This window comes from Magnolia sinica, chromosome 3 (assembly GCF_029962835.1).
Source record: "Magnolia sinica isolate HGM2019 chromosome 3, MsV1, whole genome shotgun sequence".
Classification (NCBI taxonomy): Eukaryota; Viridiplantae; Streptophyta; class Magnoliopsida; order Magnoliales; family Magnoliaceae; genus Magnolia; species Magnolia sinica.
This window is the reverse complement of record NC_080575.1, coordinates 125,647,791-125,669,876: the sequence shown is the minus strand read 5'-3', so window position 1 is coordinate 125,669,876 and position 22,086 is coordinate 125,647,791. Positions and strand designations below refer to the sequence as shown.

General features: G+C 41.8%; 1 protein-coding gene across 2 annotated transcripts; it reads left to right on the top strand.

Annotated features, from left to right (window-relative positions):
• Window positions 1-5,023: 5,023 nt before the first annotated feature.
• LOC131238760 (uncharacterized) lies at window positions 5,024-21,197 on the top strand. Of its 2 annotated transcripts, XM_058236365.1 has the most exons (3): window positions 5,024-5,298; window positions 9,316-9,411; window positions 20,141-21,197. In XM_058236365.1, exons 1-3 carry the CDS (start codon window positions 5,061-5,063, stop codon window positions 21,160-21,162), a joined length of 1,356 nt encoding a protein of 451 aa, XP_058092348.1. In that variant the 5' UTR covers window positions 5,024-5,060; the 3' UTR covers window positions 21,163-21,197. The 2 variants fall into 2 exon arrangements, with proteins under 2 accessions (XP_058092348.1, XP_058092349.1); XM_058236366.1 differs by lacking the exon at window positions 9,316-9,411.
• The last annotated feature ends 889 nt before the right edge of the window (window positions 21,198-22,086 follow it).

Here is a 22,086-nt window from a genome sequence, read left to right as displayed (position 1 = left end):
TGATTTTTCCTACAAAAATTTTCCATGTAAAATCGTATATTCATGTACACAAATGAACCAATGAGAAATATACTCACATGCGTAATAGGCATCTTTTGTTTTTTTCCAACTGTCAATGATTCATTAATCTCTACCTAGAAGAAAGCAAAACAGTCCGCCAAAGAGTATTTGAAAAAAAGAAGAAGAACCGCTTATCCCACTTCTTGAAAATGGAAGCATGTCTAAGCATGATTAAATGACTCAGGAACTCAGATCAGCTTGTTCGGTCTTGAGTTGAGTCACAACTAGGCCGAGTCAGGGATGAAATATGCCCGACTCATTCGAGTCTGTCATGACTAGGGTCATTAGCCCACATAAGGCCCAAGTCCGAATCAAAGCAGGCCTTAGACCAATGTGTCCAAGTGTGGCAGATGAACTAAGGACCTGAGTCCATGCCTCTTTTTTTTATATATAAATTTATTTATTAGACCTGAGTCCATGCCTAGCCCGGCCAATGAGCTAGAGAACCGCACACGGGCTAGGCTAGGTCCATGCGAATACTCAGACCACCAATTTCAAAAAACAAAAGTGAGGGCCGGGTGCAAGCCCCCCTTAATGCCTTTAGGCAGATCCAGACCCATGAGCTAACTGTTCTGGTGTTAGAAGTGTTGAATGAGCATAGATTGATGACTCATCTCAGTCAACTCGTACTTGATCAGACGGTGATAGAAACCTTACACTTCATGTCGAAAGACGCCCAGGGTACATCTCCTTCCATTGATTATTTGAAGCTTCCCTTTGACAGAGAGGACTTCCATGAAGTGGTCTCTCTCTTTTGTTGGTATTATTCCCCCTTCTACGCTGAGAAGAAGAAGTTCCATGAAGTGTTTGATGCTAAGATGGAGACAGTGGTGAGCAATCTGATGGCGCTGGAGAGCTCAAAGCAGAAGCAGCCGATGACTCGGTACTTCCAACTCATGAATGAGCTGGTTGATGACGAGAAGGATGTTGGGGTGTTGAAGAGGTTTGGGGTTGTGAGGGGGAGGTGGAAGAGGGAGGGAGATGTGGTGGATTTTGTGAAGAGGGTGGGTCGCTTTGCATGCAGTCCGTCCATGTACCCGGCCGTGGATGATGAGATTGGTAAGATGAAGAAGTGGCATGATGAGAGGACGGGGAAGTTCTTGGTCAGGCACGGACGGGCTTTCAGGTGGGCCTCAGCTCTGGCCGCTGCCTTTCTTGTTGTTACGGCTATATTTGCTTTTCCGTTCTCCAATGAATATAAATAAATGCCATTTCAACAGGCCAAGACGAGATGCATATGTCTAAGCCCGACCAGCAGAGTAAAACTTGAACATGACTCCATCTTTAAGTGGACATGAATTACATGTGACCAAGGGTTACACAGGATTCCTGTAGCTTCTAAGGTAACCCAATTTAAGGAAAAAAAAAAACATATACTTGTGTTGGATATGGGGCCTCGTAAAAATGACAAGATTGTCCTGTATAATTACATATCTAAGACGCATGCCGTACTATTTTTTCATTAGACTATGTAAAGGGTTTTGAGTTTTAAAAGATGTATAAATTTTTGGATTGAGCTTAGCTTAGAAGTGAGCTGAGCCTGAAAGCTATTAGAAACGGTGGTGGATTCTTGCAATCCAAAACTATGTAAGAAGCGTGTGAGCTAGCTGTGAGTTTAGATTTTATTTTATTTTTTTCTAAGTTTAGAGTGCTAGTTGTGCTAAAGATAATAGTAGATTTTTTTTTCTAGATTTTTTCTATGTTTAGTTGCCCCTAAAAAGCATTTAAATAGGGATATTTTAGTCATTTCATATAAGAAGAAAGGCCTATAAAAGGCACCATTATATTCATTTCTTATTCAAATTCAAAATACAGCAATTCAGTTCTCTTCCTCTTTCAAGTTTTTGTTTTTCTGTTCTATGGTGACTGCAGCCACACGTCAGAAGAAGTGGGGTTTTAAACCCAACAAAAGCTCGATGGACAATCCAGTCCATGAAGCCCTAAATTTAGGGTTGAGGAGCTATGTGATCATCAAGAGTAGGAGATGCTCTACACTGATCTTTACTCATGCCTAGGTGGTAGACTCACAAGAGTTTCAACACGGGGTTATGGGTTCGAGTACCATTGTGGTGAAATTCCACTGTAGTGTGAGTGTGTGGATGTGTGTGGGGCTGTGAGTGCGTGTGTAAAAAAACTTCCCTTCATTTTACAATATGGCATGGCCGAGATGATCATAGTCGAAAGAAAAAGAACAATTAGAGGGACACGTGTCGTGACATTAAAATAAAAGGAGAAGCTTCAGGAGAGCACAGAAGAAATCTATAAATAGTAAAAAGATTATTAAATAATGACATCTCATACCAATCCAACCAACTAATCAAATTTATCTTATCTTTCCTTATCATAGCTTAAATTTATTTTAAGAGTAGCGATAATCTTTAGTTGTAATCAAAGTTTACACTCTTATGTTGGAATATTTCCATTTTCATTAGAAGTAGTTCTTTCATAAAGGCTTTTTTGTAATTGGATTTTGTGATTGGCTGTAAGTACTCATTTTTGTCTAAATGTTTTCGATAATCCCCAATGTACTAAAAAGTTCTTTAGTATGGAAGACAACATGTAACCCCATCTTCGGAGGAAGAATCCTACCATTAAATAATTATCTGATTATCTAATAACAATCTTGTGCGATTAGTTGAATAGGCAACCAATTTTCCCAGGTCTCAATCATATAAAATCACATTCAATGTATTCATCTATCTTGACATACCCTACACGTGACCAAACTAAACCGAATGCCAACAGGTGGCTCCTTTAAAGTTGGACTAGATGGACGGTTAGTATTTTGTCTGATTGGTCTCGCATAAGTGAGATGCACTGCGATTTGAGGCAGATGTGAGCGTTGACACCTGAATCATATATTTCGAGTATTTCATATGGCAACGCGGGCATGGGCTGGATTCAGGCTTGGACCAGGCCCTGTATTGGCATTCTGGACTAGTCTCAGGCTACCCTACCTCATGGGCCAGCTTTGAGCTTACCCGCCGTTGACACCCCTAGTTCTAATCTGAGATGTAACTCACATTGTGGTGACCCATCAAATCAATGATCATGATCAAGATGCATAAATGCCACATGTTGAAGAACTGAAAGTATGGTATAGAGCCATCTCTCCACTGTACGTGGGCAGAAGATGTACGAATCACGACCATTCATTTAAAAAGAAAATGAATCGAACAGATACTATCCTAATGATGAAACCCATCCATATAAGAAGCCTTCAAATCAACGGTAAAAAAACAATAAGATTTCGAATATAGACATCTAATGCAAAAGAAAATTAATGGCCATGATCATCCCCCGCTTGTGCTTTTTGCATCCAATAAAACCCACTAGATTGATCACGTCCAGAAGAGCACTTCCCTTCCCCGGACGCGGATTGGCTACTGACAGGTTGAGTAGCGAGACTGCTACTGAAGTGACGTCATCAAGTTCTGTGGGCCCCACCATGATGTATGTTTTGTATCCACGCCGTTCAGCCATCTGGAGAGATCATTTTAGAGTAAGATCCAAAGAATGAATCACATATAAACTTCCAGTGGACCCCACCACAGAAAACAGTGGGAGAGTGAGGCCACCGTTAAAAACCTCTAAAGGCCACAAAGGTTTTCGATCAAGTTGATATTTTTGTTTTCCCTTTTTTAATGTCTTTGTTAACTTTTGAAAAGGTTGGATTTCGAAAAAAACATCACCGTAAGCCTTAGGAAGGTTTCAATCGGTGGGGATCAATCTTCCGCTGTTTTCTATGGTGGGGTCCACTAAAGCTTTGGATCTGCGTCATTCTTTGACTCATGCCTTAAAATGATATCTCCAAATGGATGGACGTCCACAACACATACATGACAGTGGGGTCCACATAACTGGGTGACGTCGCTTTAATAGCCTGTCTCGCTACTCAACCTGTAAGTATCTAATCCGCGTCCGAACTCCCCTACCACATGTACAAAGGAAAATGTGTCTCCGTACCTATGTGATATTCCGCAAGTCGCTCGCGAGCTCATTTTAGAACATAAGGTTAAGAATGAGGTAGATCCAAATCTCAAGTGGGACATGCCACTGGAGAAAGTGAGGATTGAACTCCCACCACTGAAACTTTGGTGGGGCCACAAAATTTTTGGATGAGTCTAATATTTGTTTTTCAGTTCATCACAGTGAGATTAACCTTGTGAATAATTTGGATGGCATATAAAAAAAAATTTATAGTGGGCCACAAAAAGCTTTCAACGGTGAGCATTTCATCCTCGCTGCTTACTGTCGTGTGGCCCACTTGAGTTTTGGATCTACACTCATGTTTGAGTGGGCAGGCATGACTTTTGGGTGTAGGCATCTACATACCGGGGCTCTCAAGGTGAATAGATTGGATCCCTTACTCGTGTGCAACACGGATCAGATCTCACACTTGTGTACAACATGCCACATGTCTTAGTGACTGGGCTGGTCCATGCCTTTCATCGCCCCAAGAACGGCCCATTTTCTTAAATAGGCTACGTTTTCTAACCCAAGCCCGAGACATGACCCGACCCATTTATCTTGGCCCATACCAGCCTCAGAAGCAAGTCGGGCTAGTTTACCAGGAGTCCAACCTGATTCATGATTGCCACCTAATACATAATTTTAGGTTGAGCCCCACCTAATACATTGCTGGGATCTCTCATCTCAAGTCGGGCTAGTTTACCAGGAGTCCAACCTGATTCATGATTGCCACCTAATACATAATTTTAGGTTGAGCCCCACCTAATACATTGCTGGGATCTCTCATCTCGCAATCGATATATACCTTTTCCAATCTCTCCTTTACCTAAAATAACTTAAGCATTATTCATTCTTTATTCCTACTCCAATCAATCAAAGCAAGGAATGAAGAAAGAGAAGGAAACCCAAAAAAAGAGCGAATGAAACGCAACAGTACCTCTCTATAAATATATTGCATCTATGCATTCCTTCTCTACCATTCAATATCAACTACACGTTATCAAATATCAAAAGGTCTGAATAGAAGGATGTGGAGCTCTCGGGTCCCACGCCGCATGCGAGCGGCCCACCCAAGCCTATTCACTCCCAAGACCTTCTTCTTCTCCCCTTTGTTGAAAGAGTACGGAAACGAGTGGGCTGAATGCTTCGGTTTGAAAGCGGCTGCTGTCTACTCAGCCATCTGTGGAAGAGATGCTGATGAGCTTCTTGTAGCTGAGAAGTTTTTAAAATGCATTGCTTTCTACTGTCTTAATCCTGTGAATAAAGGTCAGTAAGCAGTTAGCCTTCCCTTTCTTTTATTTTACTAAATATTGCCTAAGTTATTAGAAATCACATAGAGGTGCATTTTGAGGGGGGAAAAAAAAACACCCTCGTCTAAATTTTTCTTTAAACATAGTAAGAGTTTAAACTTGTGAGATCCATGTGGTATGTGTATAACATCCAATCCATCTACCGTATGAACCCCACCATGATAATAACACAAAACCAAAAAAATGGCCAATCATATCATGAGAATGGCTAGACTTATTTCAAATAGTGTATATTGTTTTTTTATGGATTGGGCCACCTTTTGATTTGATTTATCATTTTTTTGGTTCATCTAGTAATCATGTTGATGTGCATCTGTTCGGGCGAGTTGGCTGTCAGGCCCATACCAAATGGGCCCCATAAATTTAGATTTTTCCCTTTGTAAAAAACATACATTAGAGGGAAGTAATGTAATCTCTTCTGTGAGAAAGCACTGCCAGGAGAACCAATTCTCATATCACTATTTGGTAAAATCTGAGGGAGCCCATGTAACAAAAAACTGTGGGGACCACCACATGTGTCTGTTACATCCACTCCATCCATCACTTGATCCAACTCATGTTTCTACGTGAGCAAAAAAATTAGGTCAGTTCATCCACAGGGAAAAGTGGGGATATGGATACCTAGGATTGAAAGCTTCTTGGGCCCACATAAGTCTCAGGTTAGGCTGATATTCAGTTTTACCTTTCATCCTTGTGGTAATCACCTTTTGAATAGGTTGGATGGCACATTGAAGATTATGGTGGTCCAATTAAGTTTGAATGGCGGGAGCCCACCATCGTTGATATTCCTTCTGGTGTGGTCCACTTGATTTTTAGATTGATTTAATTTATGGGCTGACATTCTATCATGACCTGACTGGGATTATAGACTGAATGAAGTAAATATCACACACGCACATTACAAGAGCCCCATAGAGCCTTCTTTTTTTTTTTTTTTCCTGCAGGGAAATGTGAAATTTGTGTCCCTTTTTTTTAGGAAGCGGATTGGCTGGTGTACCACACACTTGCCATCTAGCTGGTGTGTTGAACCCAGCAAGTCCTGTGGGTCCCATCATGAGGTATGTGTTATATCCAAACCGTCCATCCAGTTTGCGAGCTCGTTGTAAGGCTTCATACAAAAAATAAGAAGATACAAAGATCAAGTGGACCACACTGTAAAAAGCAGTGGGGGATTGAACATTTACCATTGAAACCCTTTTTGGGGTCACAGGAGTTTTGGATCAATACAATATTTGTTTTTCCTCTTCATCCAGGTCCTTTTGACCTTATGAGCAGATTGGATGGGAAATAAACGTTATAGTGGGCCCTATGGATGTTTTAACAGTGAAAATCATTATCCCGCTGCTATTTGTGTTGTGATCCAGTTGAGCTTTCGATATGATTCATTTTTTGGCTGATGCTCTAAAATGATCCCGAAAAATGGATGAACCGTGTGGATATAATAAATACATCATTTTACAGCCCATGTAACTTTGATCTCATTTTACAGCCCATGTAATTTTGATCTCCTTTGAACCGTTCCTACAAGTAGGAGCTCAAGGAGCGTCAGTGCTCGTCTTTGCACGACACGTACCCACACCAGCTATATCTCTGGCGTGTGGTACACCAGCCAATCCGCTCACCTATTTTTAACATAGGGTTCAGATTTGGAGAGGATTGCTAATCTAACATTGGGCACGGTTTTTCATGTTAGCACACATGCCCATGGAGCATATGTGTGAGAGTTCCAGGGCATACAATAGCTAGTTTGACCCCCTTGGATGCCTTGGAATAGAAGTTAGGTTGGTCCATGTGGTCCATATCGAACGAAATAAATTGACAGGCCTGAACCTGGCCAAAATATGTTTACGGTCCACGCCAAGATCAGATCTCATTTTTCAGGCCCATTGCCTGGGCCAGAACAGTAGAACACCAACAAGGGGCATACTCCTGTGTTAGTTTTTCAGAAGCGGATTGCAGATTGAGTAACTATGTGGGACCCCATTGGATGCATGTATTTGTCTTATATATCCATGTCCATCCTCCATGCATGTTTCATATCATTTTAGGGCACCAAAATTGAAGCATAGCCAAAGCTCAAGTGAACCACCTAGTAATAGTGACATTCACTGTTAAAACTTTCCCAGAGGTTAAAAAATAAATAAATAAAAATAATATCAGCTTCATTCAAAACTTATGTGGATCCCAGTAAGTTTTCCATGGTTGAACAGGTCACAAAGATATGAATGAAAGTAAAATATAAAATATTATATATATATATATATATATATATATATATATATATATATATATATATATATATATATATATATATATATATATATATATATATATGTTGAGGTCAAAATCTGGATCACCTTCCACTCCATGTAGCGAACCTTCGACGAGCCCTGACCCTACACCAAAGGTGAGCAAAAGAGACCCTGGCTAAGTCGGGGGACCCTCTAATGCCTAAGTCAGGTCAAGAGAATCAGAGTCTAAATTGAAAGGTAGAGAGAGAGTGTCAGATCTTGCGTACCTATAGCAATGAGGTCTTATTGTATTTATACCTGACTATTGGACGGTCTAGGTTTGTTAATCTCGGCACGATTCACTCAATTAATGGGATTTTCGGATCATGGGGATATTGTACGCAATTCAAGGATCGCGTAGGATATTATGTACTTCATGCGTATCAGCGAGCGAAGTAACCAGTCACGTCCACTTATGGCAGTTTCTAAGCTTAACTCATGATGTGCCCACCTCAGGATCCGGCCTCAGCTTGATCCTTCTGGCGAATAAGGTCTCAATCAGAGTGGTTACAAGCCTTCATCAAACAGTTGCCGCAATTACAGTCCGAGCCGAGCTGATGGCCTTGGCCTCTTGCCAGTTGGACGTTCTGAACGGCTTTTTCATGAGATCCGAGTGGAAGTGTCGGGCCTATTCTATCGAGTTGGGTTTCCTCTTATTTTGGTCTTAGATCGTCTCGAGTTGAATCGGTCATTAGTCTCAGAGCCGAAGCAACTTTGCAGCTCATCAGTGAATCCTTCAGTTGTGGACATCACATAGGGTAGTCGTCTGTCCGATCGAGTCAACATGACGTCGGCCCTCGGAATTATAAGGGGCTCGGATCTTCCCATAACAATATATATATATATATATATATATAACACCAAAAAAACAAGAACAAAAACAAATATCACCTTCATTCAAAACTTATGCGGATCCCAAAAAGTTTTCCATGGTAGGTATTCAATTCATACTATTTCCTGTCGCACGGTCCACTTGAGCTTTGGATATGCTTCAATTTTAGATTCATGCCCTAGAATGATTTGAAAAAACAGATGGAGAGAATAAATAAGACATACATCACAGTGGGCTCCATAGAGTTTACTTAGTACATGCTAAGGGTGGTGACTTACCTAGCATGCAATCTGGGCGGTTTGTAATGGAGGGCCACTTGATAATTAGAGTGGTTCAATGGGACGAGTTTACACCCCTTTAAATAGGGATAAGAAGTTTCGGAATTAAACTACAACTAAAACTCCTAAAAATTGTGACTTACTTTAAATAGTAAACTTATTATTTATAGATTGTCATGATTCCTACTACTAGTAGGCATGGTTTCCGTCCAAAAAATAGCAAGTGTCCTATTGTGCTTTATCACGCTGTTCTCCTAATTATTCCAAGCACTTTTCATGTTGGGTGCAACTCCTAAAGCTCAACGTCGATCTGATAGTATTTCACAAATTTGGTGTGTGGAACCCAGCGTAGCGGGGTTGGGTGGCTAAATTAGCTCATCCTAACCAAAATCATATATGGCATGTTGGATTACTCATTCCAATTTGTGAGATATGCTCGTTTTAAGGCCCTGATGGTCCGAATCACTTCCGCCTCTGATTGGGCCTTTTCTGATCCACCGTGGCCATGAAACTGTTTGCGACCCGCTCTACATCACAAACTTTTCACATTGACGGTGTTCTGTGCAACTCAGATGCCCCAAAACAGGAATCAGATAAACAAAAACAAGCAGCACCACCGGTTGCAGCTGAACCATCCGGAGATGTACCATTAAGACAAACCGTGCCAGGTAACTTTATTACAGTATGCTCACTTGCTTTCATCTATGCACTTGTGAGAGATCCAAGCCATTCCTCATTTTACCACTACTTTTATACGGCTTGGATCAAAACTCAAGGGTTTTGTACAAGATGGACCATTGGTGTGTGAAAGAAATGGATTTTCAAGAGAAATTTACCAAGAGTCTACATTCAAGGCACGTGTGATTACCAAATGACCAGACCAGCCTGATTATTGACCCAGGCATCTGAATGGCAGTGCTCGTTTGATGAATGCATTGGATCTCTCACGTGTGCCAAGTTGGTAATTGTGATAGGCCCGTGTGGAAACATTGCACTCGCGGGCCATTTTATGGGATACTCTTATTTAAACCATCCAAATTAATTATCGTCACACAGAGTGTAGATACATCATGAAACGAAAAAAAAAAAAAGCTTATTTGACTGTTTGATTAATGGATTGGTGGACATTTATTGGACGGTTTAAATAAAAAGTACTCATCGGTCGTATTTTCACAAAAATAAAATAAATAATAAATAAGTAAAATAAAATTCAGGAATCAGTACAAAGAATTGGATTAATCTAAGTATTTGACCTTTCAATCCTACTAAGAGATTTATTAGAACTCGTAATAAATTTCAAAATCCACTGCATCTATAGGTTTTATGTTGATGCATGTGTTTTATCTACATCCTTCATCCATACTCAAGCTTTGTATATGAGTACAAGTGACCAGCATCACTTGAAAATTTTGATCCGTTGATTTTCAATATCCCCAAACAATGGTATTTTTTTCAAAGGAAGTATTCAATCCCAAATGTGAGATTAGGTGGTCAAAATACTTAAGTATTTCCAAATACATATTCATTAGGGAATTTGACGGTACTGACCTCGAGTTTGGTCAAATTACCTAACAAGATTCGACCTTTCAAATATTCCAAGGGTTGCCTTCTGACAAGCTTCCATAAATTACTTGGACCAAAATGTGCTTGTCCTTATTTCAGTAGTTGTACGGTTTTGTAGGGAATAAGAAGTTACGTCATATTTAATGCTAAAAAAGTGATGTGTACGGAACCCTTTTTTGCGCATGGGCAAGGACCAAATTAGTGGGGCCCACATTGATATATATGTATAATCCATGCCGCCATCCTTTTTGTCGTGTCATTTTAGGGCTAGGGCCTAAATATAAGCCTTATCCAAAGCTCGTGTGGGTCACATAATAGAAAATAATGGTGACAATGGAACCCACTGTTGAAACTTTCCAAGCTAACTGTGATGTTTGTTAGAAGTGGACACTGCCCAAGTCAAGACTTTTTGGGCCCACGGCAAGCAGGCCGACAAGGTGGACGGAACGAATCACCCCATTATGGGCCTTAGGCTATTGTACCTATTAAGGTCAAAATCTAGACCACCCTCCACTCAATGCTGCGAGCCTCAAATGGACCCTAGTCCTGCACAGAAAGGTGAGCAAAGGAGACCCTGGCTTAAATAGGGGACCCTCCGATGCCTAAGTCAGGTTAGGAAATCTGAGTCTAAGTCGCATAATGTAGAGAGAAGGTGCAAGATATTGCGTACCTGTTGCAATAGGATCCCCTAGTATTTATTCCTATGGGTTGGACGGTTCGTGTCCGTCAATTTCGGCATGATCTAATCAATCAAGTGAATACTGCAATCGTGGAGATACTCCACAATCTTTGGATCGTGTAGCGCATCCTATCTTAATAGAGTGTATTTCCAAGCATGATCTTCGGCCACGTTCATATTCGGACTGGTTTCCCAGCTTAGTACTCAGAGTATCATCATTCGAGCTCGAACCTCGTTCTATCCAAGTCCGCGGCTGAATACCCGTAGTTTGAATTCATAATCAAGTCATCAGGGTTGGAGTCTGTTAGGCGTGCTTATCCGAGGCTTAGTTCTCTGTCTCTAGGTCAATGATGAGTCGGTCGGTCCGGGACCGTAACCTTTTAGATGATGATGAGGATGAGGACGAAGACAAGAGCTCGACTAGGTCAATCTTCCTCGGATGAAAATAAGGATGAGGACGAGGACGAGGACGAGAGCTCGACTCAGACAACCTTCTTCGGATGAAGATGAGAATGAGGACAAGGACAAGAGCTCCGCTCGGCCAATCTTCCTCGGATGAAAATGAGGATGCGGACGAGGACAACAGCTCAACTCAGCCAATCTTCCTCGGATGAAGATGAGGATGAGGACGAGGATGAGAGCTCGGCTCGTCCTATTCGGCCTAAGATCGTAGTCCGAGGTCCGCTCATGCTCAACCTGATGTTTTCTTTCCGAGGTCCTATTAACTGGTTCAGATGGAACGAGTCGACCCTGCCTAGGTTTCCCCATAACAGTACCAATGGCTATCCTTTCATTTGGTAGTAAAGGAAGTGAACATGTAAAAATCGTGACCCATATCACATGAGAACCACGACTCATATAACATGATAACTACGATCCATGACAACCACTACCTATATAACATGACAACCACGACCTATGACAACTACGACCCTTATCACATTACAACCACAACCCATATAATATGACAATCACAACCCATATAACCTGCATTTCCTATTCCTGTAGTCTATCAATAGTCATCTCATATTCAAAAAACGTCAGGCTAGCTTTGGTATGGATAGGCACATTACTTTTCTAACTTTATATGGTACAACTTCATGAGGATAAGATCCACACTGTCTGTTAGATGCCCCACTTTATACTTTAGATTGAGACCCAAATATGAGAATGATTCAACGGTCAGGTGGGCTATTCCATGGGAAACAATTGAGATTGAAAATTTTACTCAGAATTATACTCTATTCTCTACGTTATGGTCCATTTAATGTTTATATTCAAATGAAATTTAGTTTCCACGGTGTAAATAGATCGTTTCATCTGATGGACGATAAGGATCTTATGTGCGTTTATCCCATGTAGTCACCAAGCTAGTGCAAGTCACTCCATAATCGTTCAAACGATATCTATATAGTAGCATAGGTCGCATCAGGTGTTTATAATGTGGTAAGGGTCGTGGTTGTAATGTGGTACGGGTCGTAGTTGTCATAGGTCATGGTTGTCATGAGATAAGGGTCGTAGTTGTCATAAGGTAAGGGTCGTAGTTGTCATGCTATATAGGTCGTAGTCTTCATTTTATAGGCATTGGCCTAAAATAAGAACCACAACCCATATAACATGATAATTATGATCCATGACAACTATGACCCATGACAACACGACCCATATAACATGATAACCACGACCCATATAATATAATAACCACGGCCCATGAAAACTACAACCCTAATTACCACATTACAACCACGACCCATACTGCATTACAACCACGACTTGGGAATTTGACCATATATCAAGATCCACATTGATATATGTATATAATCCATGCCGCCCATCCTTTTTATCGTGTCATTTTAAGGCTAGGGCCCAAATATCAGCCTGATCTTGTGCTCGTGTGGGCCACATAATAGAAAATAATGGTGACAGTGGCACCCACTCTTGAAACTTTCCAAGCTCACTGTGATATTTGTTAGAAGTGGACATTACCCAAGTTAGGACCTTTTGGTCCCATGGCGAGTTGGCCGACAAGGTGGATGGATCGGATCACTCCATTGTGGGCCTTAAGCTATAGTACCAATGATTATCCTTTCATTTGATAGTAAAGGAAGTAAACATGTAACAATGGTGACCCATATCACATGAGAACCACAACTCATATAACATGATAACTACAACCCATGACAACCACAACCCATATAACATGACAACCACAACCCATGACAACTACGACCCTTACCACTTTACAACCACAACTCATATAACGTGACAACTATGACCCATATAACATGATAACCACGACCCATGATAACTGCGACACATATAACATAACAACCACAACCTGTAACATGACAACTACAACCCATGACAACCACGATCCATTTTTAGTAGTGTAAATGAATCAAAGGATATAGATTAAGGTCGTGGTATAATCCAATTGATCTTTGGATATGCTTCAATTTTGGGCTCAACCCCTTAAATTAGATGGAAAAATGGATTGATGGTGTGGATAGACCACATACATTTAAGGTGGGCCCAACTGAGTACTTTAATCCAATTTTCTCTCTCGAGCACAACTTACGTTAGCCTGCTATTGACAGGTTGAGTATCCAAATTCACTACTCAACCTGCGCGGATTGCTATTGACAGGTTGAGTATCCAGACTCGCTACTCAACCTGTCCATATCTAATTGGGAACGGATTGGCTACTCCCTTGCCACCAACCCCTATGGCTGGTGGTCGGTGCTATGTGAACCACACCATGTCATCCATTTCGTTCATACATTTTTACAGATCCTTTTAGGGCTTTATACCAAAAATGAGAGGGATATAAATCTCAGGTTGACCACACCACTGGAAAACAATATTGATTAGATATCAACCATTAAAATCCTCCTAAGGCCCACTGTACTGTTTATTTGACATCCAATCTGTTGATTAGGTCATACGGACCCAGATGAAGGGAAAACACAAATATCAGCATGATCCAAAACTTTTATGGCCCCCTAAAAGTTTTTAATGGTCAACATTCATTAAACATTGTTTCCTTTAATGTGGTCCACTTGAGATTGGGATATATCTCATTTTTTGTGTAATATCATAAAATGATCTATAAAAATAGATGGACAGCATAGATGAAATAGATACATCATGGTGAAGCCCACAAAGCACCAGCTGGTGGCAGCTAATCCGCGTCCTATCTAATTCGGGGACGGACGCGGATTGCGTCCTACCCCCGCCCGTCTCTAGCCCCGAACGTACAGTTCTATGGGCCGGCCCACCATGTTGTATTTATTTATCCAAGCCGTCCATCCCTGTTTTCAAATCTTTTTAGGGCACGACACGAGCACAAAAATGAAGCAGATTCAACGCTCAAATGGACCACACCACAAATGACTTTTGCATGGCATTTAATGCTTTGCGAATTTAATGCAACTAAGCTGATTATTTGGTGTGGTCCACTGTTCACTCCCCAAGTATAGGGTTGTGATGTAGTAATAAACTCGGTGAGACCGAGGTCGAATCCCAAGGGACTGAAACCTGTACGTTATCTGAAACTAGGTAGAATTAAAATTAGACTAAGATGAAATCTAAATCGATTGTAATTTGAGGATTAATGGTGAAATAATTATCTAAAATTTAGAAAATTTAAAGGTAGGAAATTAGGGTGCTAAGGATCCACTTATAGAGATCAGGGAGATCTACGCTTGATTCATGATCTTAACTGAACTTCGAGTCCCATCTTCATCCAGTTGGAAGATATACCATGAAAATCAAATCTGAACTTCTTTTAACCTAGTTTTCAAGAGATAAGACAGATGTAAATTAGAGTAGATTCCATCACAAAACATGCCCATGAGACAAAGTAAACAACAGAATTAAACCAATCCACATCCAATCTAAGGAATGTATGAATGTTAGGAAGGTTTCCATCATCCAACCATGCCCAGGAGACGATGGTGAACAATGGAGTTCCCAATTTCACAAACCCTATAACACAAAGGAAATACTCAAAGTCATCGCAAATCTATTGTAATTTCAGTCACAACAAACCATTAAAAACTAAAGGCATTCCCATTAATCAAACTAGAATCAACGTCAGTTCATCACATGCATCCAAGCCATAGGATCAACCCCATCAAGCCACAAGCTTCACCTCTTAGCCCTAGCTAAGAGGCTCAGCCCAACATGAATGGGCTGGATCCAAAACAAACAAAATAAAAAGAAAACAAAAAAATAAAAACTACTCTCTCTCTCTCTTACGTTCCACGTTGAAGCCCCCAAACTCAGATCCCGTTCTCTCTCCTTTCTTCTCTCTTTATAGCTGTGAGTGGCGGTAGGAAGGTTGGATGCCAGGAACCGACCTTGCCTGCGCAGCAATAGATGGAGAGGCGGTGGTTTTCGGCAACTTACGCAGCGAAACCATGAAGTTGGTTGGCTGCAGTCCACGTTTGATGTTGTGGAGGATCTTGCTACAAAATCTGAACCATTCAGGATCCTTGACATTGGTTGTCCACCCCATGGCATGAATTTGGACGGTCCAGATGGACGGACCGACCCCTGCTATGATCACAAAATGGCCTGGATTGGCCGGGCGTGCGCGGGCTGCGTAAACAGAGCCCGAAACGGTCGGCGCTGGACTCTCGGTGGGGCCCACTTCCCTTATTGTTTGAGAAATCCAAACCGTCCACCAGATTCCCCTAGAGATTTCGGTCGGGGATGGGTTGTTTTGGATCGATTTTGGTGTGGCCCATAGGATCTTTCTTGCTGCCGTTCGTTCTGTGTTTGAACTGCTGGAAACATATCATCACTGTTTCTTCGAATTTTGTCACTTAGGCCTTAGTAAGAGGACTTACGAGATTTCAATAGACAGTCCAAATTAGACCGTCGAATCAAGATGGTGGCCCACTGCACCCAACCGCAACTCTCTATTGCCGTGAAAAATGGAAATTTTTGTTTTTAATAGAGAAGTCGGGTCAGCGCCCGACTTTTTTTGGTGTTTGGCGAGTGCACTGGAAATGCCAGTTGGGTCCACTTGTGCTGTTTATGAAGTATCCAATCCAACCATTTGTTTTTTCACCTCATTTAACGCGTTCAGTCAAAAAATGAAGTATATCCAGATTTCAGGCGGGCCCCAAATCATGATTTTAGGGGCTGATCTAGCCGTTGGGCCACTTTCACATGGATCCAAGGGCTCAAATTTTATGTGTACGATTAATTTATGTTCTTCGGGCCCTGTATGAAGTTTCGAGCCGATCAGATGGTGGGAACCCTGTGATCTTGTATTCTGGACGTTTTTCAGGCCTGTTTGGAGTGAGTGACTGTAATTTCTCTGATCTCTGGTGTGTAAATCCTTGATCTTGGTCCCATGAAGTCCCGTCCAATGCCTTGGTGATGCGAGCGTGTTAAATCCATATTTTTAGTGTCCTTTCCAGTCCACGCTCGTAGATTCACCTTGCATCACAACATGATTAAAATAAAGCGTTAAACAGTATCATGCTCGTAAATCCAGCTAATAAGTGGGGTCTAATATGCAATATTTGACACTCAACATCCACCTGACCGTTGGATCTGCCTCATTTTTATACTTGTGCCTTAAAATGATCTGAGGAAAAGGATGGACGGCTTAGATAAACAGATACATCACGGTGGGCCAGCCCACAGAACTACCCATTCGAAGCTAAAGACGGGCGAGGGTAGGACGCAATCCGCATCCATCCGGGACACGGAAGCCGATTGGTTGGTGTACCACACAGCTATATAGCTGTTATATTGACGTCAACAAGTTCTATGGGTCCCATCATGAGGGATGTGTTATATCCAAACCGTCCATCCATTTGGCAAGCTCGTCCTAAGGCTTAAGACTAAAAATAAGACAGATCTAAAGATAAAGTGGACCACACTGCAAAAAGCAGCAGGGGATTTAACATCTACCATTGAGACCCTTTCGGGGGTCACAGAAGTTTTGGATCAACATTAAATTTGTTTTTCCTCTTCATACAGGTATTTGCGACCTTATGAACAGATTGGATGAAAAATAAACGTTATGATGGGCCCTATAAATTTTTTAATGATGAAAATCATTATCCCGCTGCTGTTTTTAGTGTGGTCCATTTAAGCTTTGGATATTATTCATTTTTTGACTAATGCTCTAAAATAAGCTTTAAAAATTGATGAACAGTTTGGATATAATAAATACATCATTGTGAGACTCATGTAACTTTGATCTCATTTTAGTAAGTCATGTTAGTTGGAGGAGTTCGAACTCCCGAGACGTCAAGAAGGTTATTTTAGTAAGTCACGTTAGCTGGAGGAGTCTGAACTCCCGAGAACTCGGGAAGGTTATTTTAGTAAGTCAAGTTACTCAACTTACGCGGTCCTATATATGTAGAGATGAATGGTCTTCTTAGGCCCACTGTGATGTATGTATTTTATTCATGCCGTCCATTCATTTTGAAAGATCATTTTAAAGGATGAACCTAAAAATGAGGTATATTAAAGGCTCATGTGGACCACACCATAGAAAGCAGTGAAATTGAAAGTCTACTATTGAAAACCTTTTGAGGCATAAATATTTTGGATGTAACTCATTTTTTGGCTCATAACGTTACATAAAATTATAAATCCAATGGACGGATTGGATTCGACACATAAATCACGACAGGACCCACGATCCTTATAACATAACAACGTCGACCCTTATTACATTACAACCACGAACTGCACACGTTACGTAACAACCTCGACACATATAAGATGATAACTACGATCCATATAATATGACAACTACGACTGATATCAATCACAACCCATATAATATGACAACCACGACCCATATAACATGACAACCACGACCCACATAACATGACAGCCATAACCCATGACAACCATGGCCCTACGACCCATGGCAACCACAACCCATATAACATGACAAACACGACCAATGAAAACCACGACCCATATAACATGATAACCTCGACCCTTGCTACATGACAACCACGATCCATTTGAAGGGTCGTGATTCACATGCACAATGGATCATGGTTTTCATCCACAAAGGGTCGTGGTTGACAACAATAATCCATAGCATATGTGAATTACGACCCTTCGAATGGATCATAGTTGTCATCCACTTATTTATTTTTAAATAATAGGAGTCGAGGCCCACCATGGGGTGATCTGTTCCGTTCACCTTGTCGACCAGCTCGCCGTCAGACCAAAAAGTCTTGACTTGGGCAGTGTCCACTTCTAACAAATATCATGGGCCCATGGATTATACACGTACATCAATGTGGGCGGCATGGATTATACACATACATCAATGTTTTACCATTTTGGTCGTGGTTTGCATGGGTCGTAGTTGCCATGTTATATGGGTCATGATTGTCATATTGCATAGATCGTGGTTTGCAATGTGTTCATTTCCTTTTCTACCAAACCATTAATACCATAGTTTAAGGCCCATGATGGGGTGATTCGATCCATCCACCTTGTCGGCCAACTTGTCGTGAGCCCAAAAAGTCCTGACTTGGGTAGTATCCACTTTTAACAAACATCAAAGTGAGCCTAGAAAGTTTCAACAATCAACCTTATTTTCTAATTTGTGGACCGCACGAGCGCTGGATCAGGCTAATATTTGACTTTACCCCTAAAATGACATAATAAAAAGGATGGGCGGCATGGATTATTCACATACATCAATGTGGGCCCATTTGGGTCGTGGTTTGCATGGGTCGTAGTTGCCATGTTACATGAGTCGTGGTTGTCATGTTGCATGGTTCATGGTTTGCAACGTGTTCACTTCCTTTTCTACTAAACCATTGGTACCATAGCTTAAGGCCCACAATGGGGTGATCCGATCCATCCACCTTATCGGCTAAGTCGTTGTGGGCCCAAAAAGTCTTGACTTGGGCAGTATCTACTTCTAACATGCATCACAGTGAGCCTGGAAAGTTTCTATAATCGCCATTATTTTCTATTTTCTGGCCTACACGAGCACCGGATCAGGCTGATATTTGGGCCCTACACCTAAAATGACACGACAAAAAGGATGGGTGGCATGGATTATACATGGACATCAATGTAGGCCCATATGGGTTGTTGTTTGCATGGGTCATGGTTGTTATGTTATATGGATCGTGGTTGTCATGTTGCAGGGATCGTGGTTGTCATGTTGCATGGATCGTGGTATCCACGTGTTCACTTCCTCTTCTACCAAACCATTGATACCATATCTGAAGGCCCACAATGGGGTGATCCAATCCATTCACATTGTCAATCAGCTCGCCGTGGGACCAAAAAGTCATGACATGGGCAGTGTACACTTCTAACAAACACCACAATGAGCCTGGAAAGTTTCAGCAGTCACCATTATTTTCTATTATGTAAGCCACACTATTACTGAATTGAGCTAATATTTGGGCCCTAGCCCTAAAATGATATGGCAATATGGATGGGCAGCATGGATTATACGCATACATCAATGTGGGCCCCATGAGTTGGGCCGTGCCACACCCAAAAAAGGGTTTTGTACACGTCATTAAATACGACGTAACTTCTTATTGACTGAAACACCGTACAACTATTGAACTAAGGACAAAGGGCATTTTGGTCTAAATAATTTTTGAATGCTTGTCAGAAGGCCACCCTCATAATATTTGAAAGCTTAATCTCCTTGGGCAATTTTACCAAACTTCGAGGTCAGTACAGTCAAATTTCCTATTCATTGTGCAGCAATGGTGTTGATTTCATCTAATGCAATGCAATCCTTGTACGTTGCATGCCTATACATTTGGCTTAGTAAACTTCGTGTGTGTGCCACACATGTGCTAGCATGGCACATGTGTGCGAGATCTAATCATTCATCAGGCCCATTCAGCATCTGGGCCACAATACTGGAAGCCGTAGATGGCTCAGAAAACTTCAGCCAAGTTTTAAAAAGCCTTACATTTGTTTTGCAAATTATGGCCCACTTGATCAGTGGACCAAACTGAGTTTTGGGTATAGTGGTGCATGCCATTATGATGGATGGATTGGATCTGGGAACTATGGTGACTGTAACGTGTACACAAGCTTTATTGCACATGCGTGTAGGCTTAGCAAAGCTGTTAATATACATACAATTGATTTTATTTTATTTTTAACCTTCTACTGAACAGCTGAACCTGAGGCAGTCTCCATCGCTACTCAGCTGGTAGATAAACGTCCCACAAAATTACTGCCCATTAAGATCAAAGAAACATGCGATGCCGTATATATTGTAGTGGCTTTCCTCAGAAACTTCAAGCAATGGGCTGAAGAAGACAGAGAGAAAATAGACGGCTACATCATATGGGAGCATGGCCCCCACCTGGTCTCAGACATGGCCATCCTAGATAACCAGCTCCTACTGAACCAAACCATCAATGTGGTCCAAAATCTCGATCAGGCAGTGATTGAAACTTTACGTTTCATGTTGAAAGACACACACAGTCCATCTCCTTCCGTTGGTTATTTGAAGGTTCCCTTCAATAGAGAGGACTTCCATGAAGTGGTAGCTCTTTTTTGCTGGTATTTCTCCCCCTTCTTTGCCGAGAAGAAGTTGCATGGTCGCATTGCCAAGGAATTAAATACCAAAAGTACCCTTCTTGAGTGCTTGCACTACAGCCTAGTGAGGCCCACCAAAGATGATCAGGTGGTTGTGACCGCTAAGCTAGCATGGCCCATTCCGACGGCTAAGAAGCTCGCGCAGTCCGGCGTGCAGTTTGAGGCAGACCCAGATGGAGCCATTCAAGTCCAATTCACTAAGCCCGTGTTCAAACTGCCTGGGTTGGTGTTCGATACTAAGATGGAGACAGTGGTCAGTAATCTGATAGCACTGGAGAACTCAAAGCCAAAGAGGCCGTTGACTCGGTACTTCCAGCTCATGAACGAGCTGGTTGATGACGTAGAGGATGTTAGGGTGTTGAAGAGGTTTGGGGTTGTGAGGGGAAGGTGGAAGAAGGAAGATGTGGTAGATTTTGTGAAGAAGATGGGTAACTTAGCGTCCTGTCCGTCCATGTACCCGGCCATGGATGATGAGATTTGTAAGATGAAGGAGTGGCATGATGAGAGGATGAGGAAGGCTTTGGAGTGGACCTCAGCTCTGGCTGCTGCCATTATTGTTGTAACCGTTATATTTGTCGTCAAAGGAAGGGCTTGAGTTCAGCTTTTCTTAAATAAATGTTATTTGAAAAATAAAAAAATCCACGTCAATGGTCCCGGGCTGAGATCCGTCAAGCCCGGCCTGCATGTAAAACCTAAACCTGAGCCCAGCTCAGGACCATGACGGGCTGAAACAATTCCCAGCCCAGCCACCCACTTTCGTACCAATCTGGGCTGTTTATGGATGATATTTGATACGTGATAAAAATGCCCGTCTTAGACATCTCCTAAGCCTGGCCCGTTAATAAATTATAGGTGGACATTAATTGCATGTGACAAAGGGTTACATATGATTCCTCTAACTCTTAAGATAGACTAATGCAAAAACACAACATGCGTATGTGAGGTGTGGGGCTCATAGTCATAAGGACAAAATTATCTTATGCAACTCTACATCTGAAACGTATGTGCTGCTTTTACATTCCACCATGCTAGGGGCTTCAATTTTTTGTTTGACCGAGCCCACCTGTGTCTAATATTTCAATCGGAGCCTGGTCAGAAATGGGTTGAGCATGAAATCCTAACGGGCAGCCTTGGTCAATTAACAGTCCTAAATACGGTCTTTAGTCAAGTTAGGACTTGTCCAAGTCAGGGGTAAATAGGCCTGGCTTACTCGAGTCAGGCATGATTAGGTGCATCAGTTGGGATCAGGACTGAGTCCAAAGCCCCGCAGACCTTAGAGCCATGCGTTCAAGTGTGGCAGATGAGCTAAGGACCTGAGTCCAGCTCTAGCGCCTAGCCAATGAGCTAGAGAACCGGACTCAAGCTAGGCTAGTTCCACCATCCTAATACTCAAACAAACAATGTCAAATTAGTGGTGGCCGGGTGCAGGCCCCCCTTAGGCCTTTAGGCAGATACAGACCTGTTAATCAAGCATGATGGTGTTGGAAGTGTTGAACAGGCATGGATTGACTACTCATCC

Coding starts and splice junctions, on each gene's coding strand:
- LOC131238760 (XM_058236365.1), top strand. CDS start 5,061: ATGTGGAGCTCTCGGGTCCCACGCCGCATGCGAGCGGCCCACCCAAGC. Junction 5,299..9,315: donor TCTTAATCCTGTGAATAAAG/GTCAGTAAGCAG, acceptor TGTGCAACTCAG/ATGCCCCAAAACAGGAATCA. Junction 9,412..20,140: donor ATTAAGACAAACCGTGCCAG/GTAACTTTATTA, acceptor TCTACTGAACAG/CTGAACCTGAGGCAGTCTCC.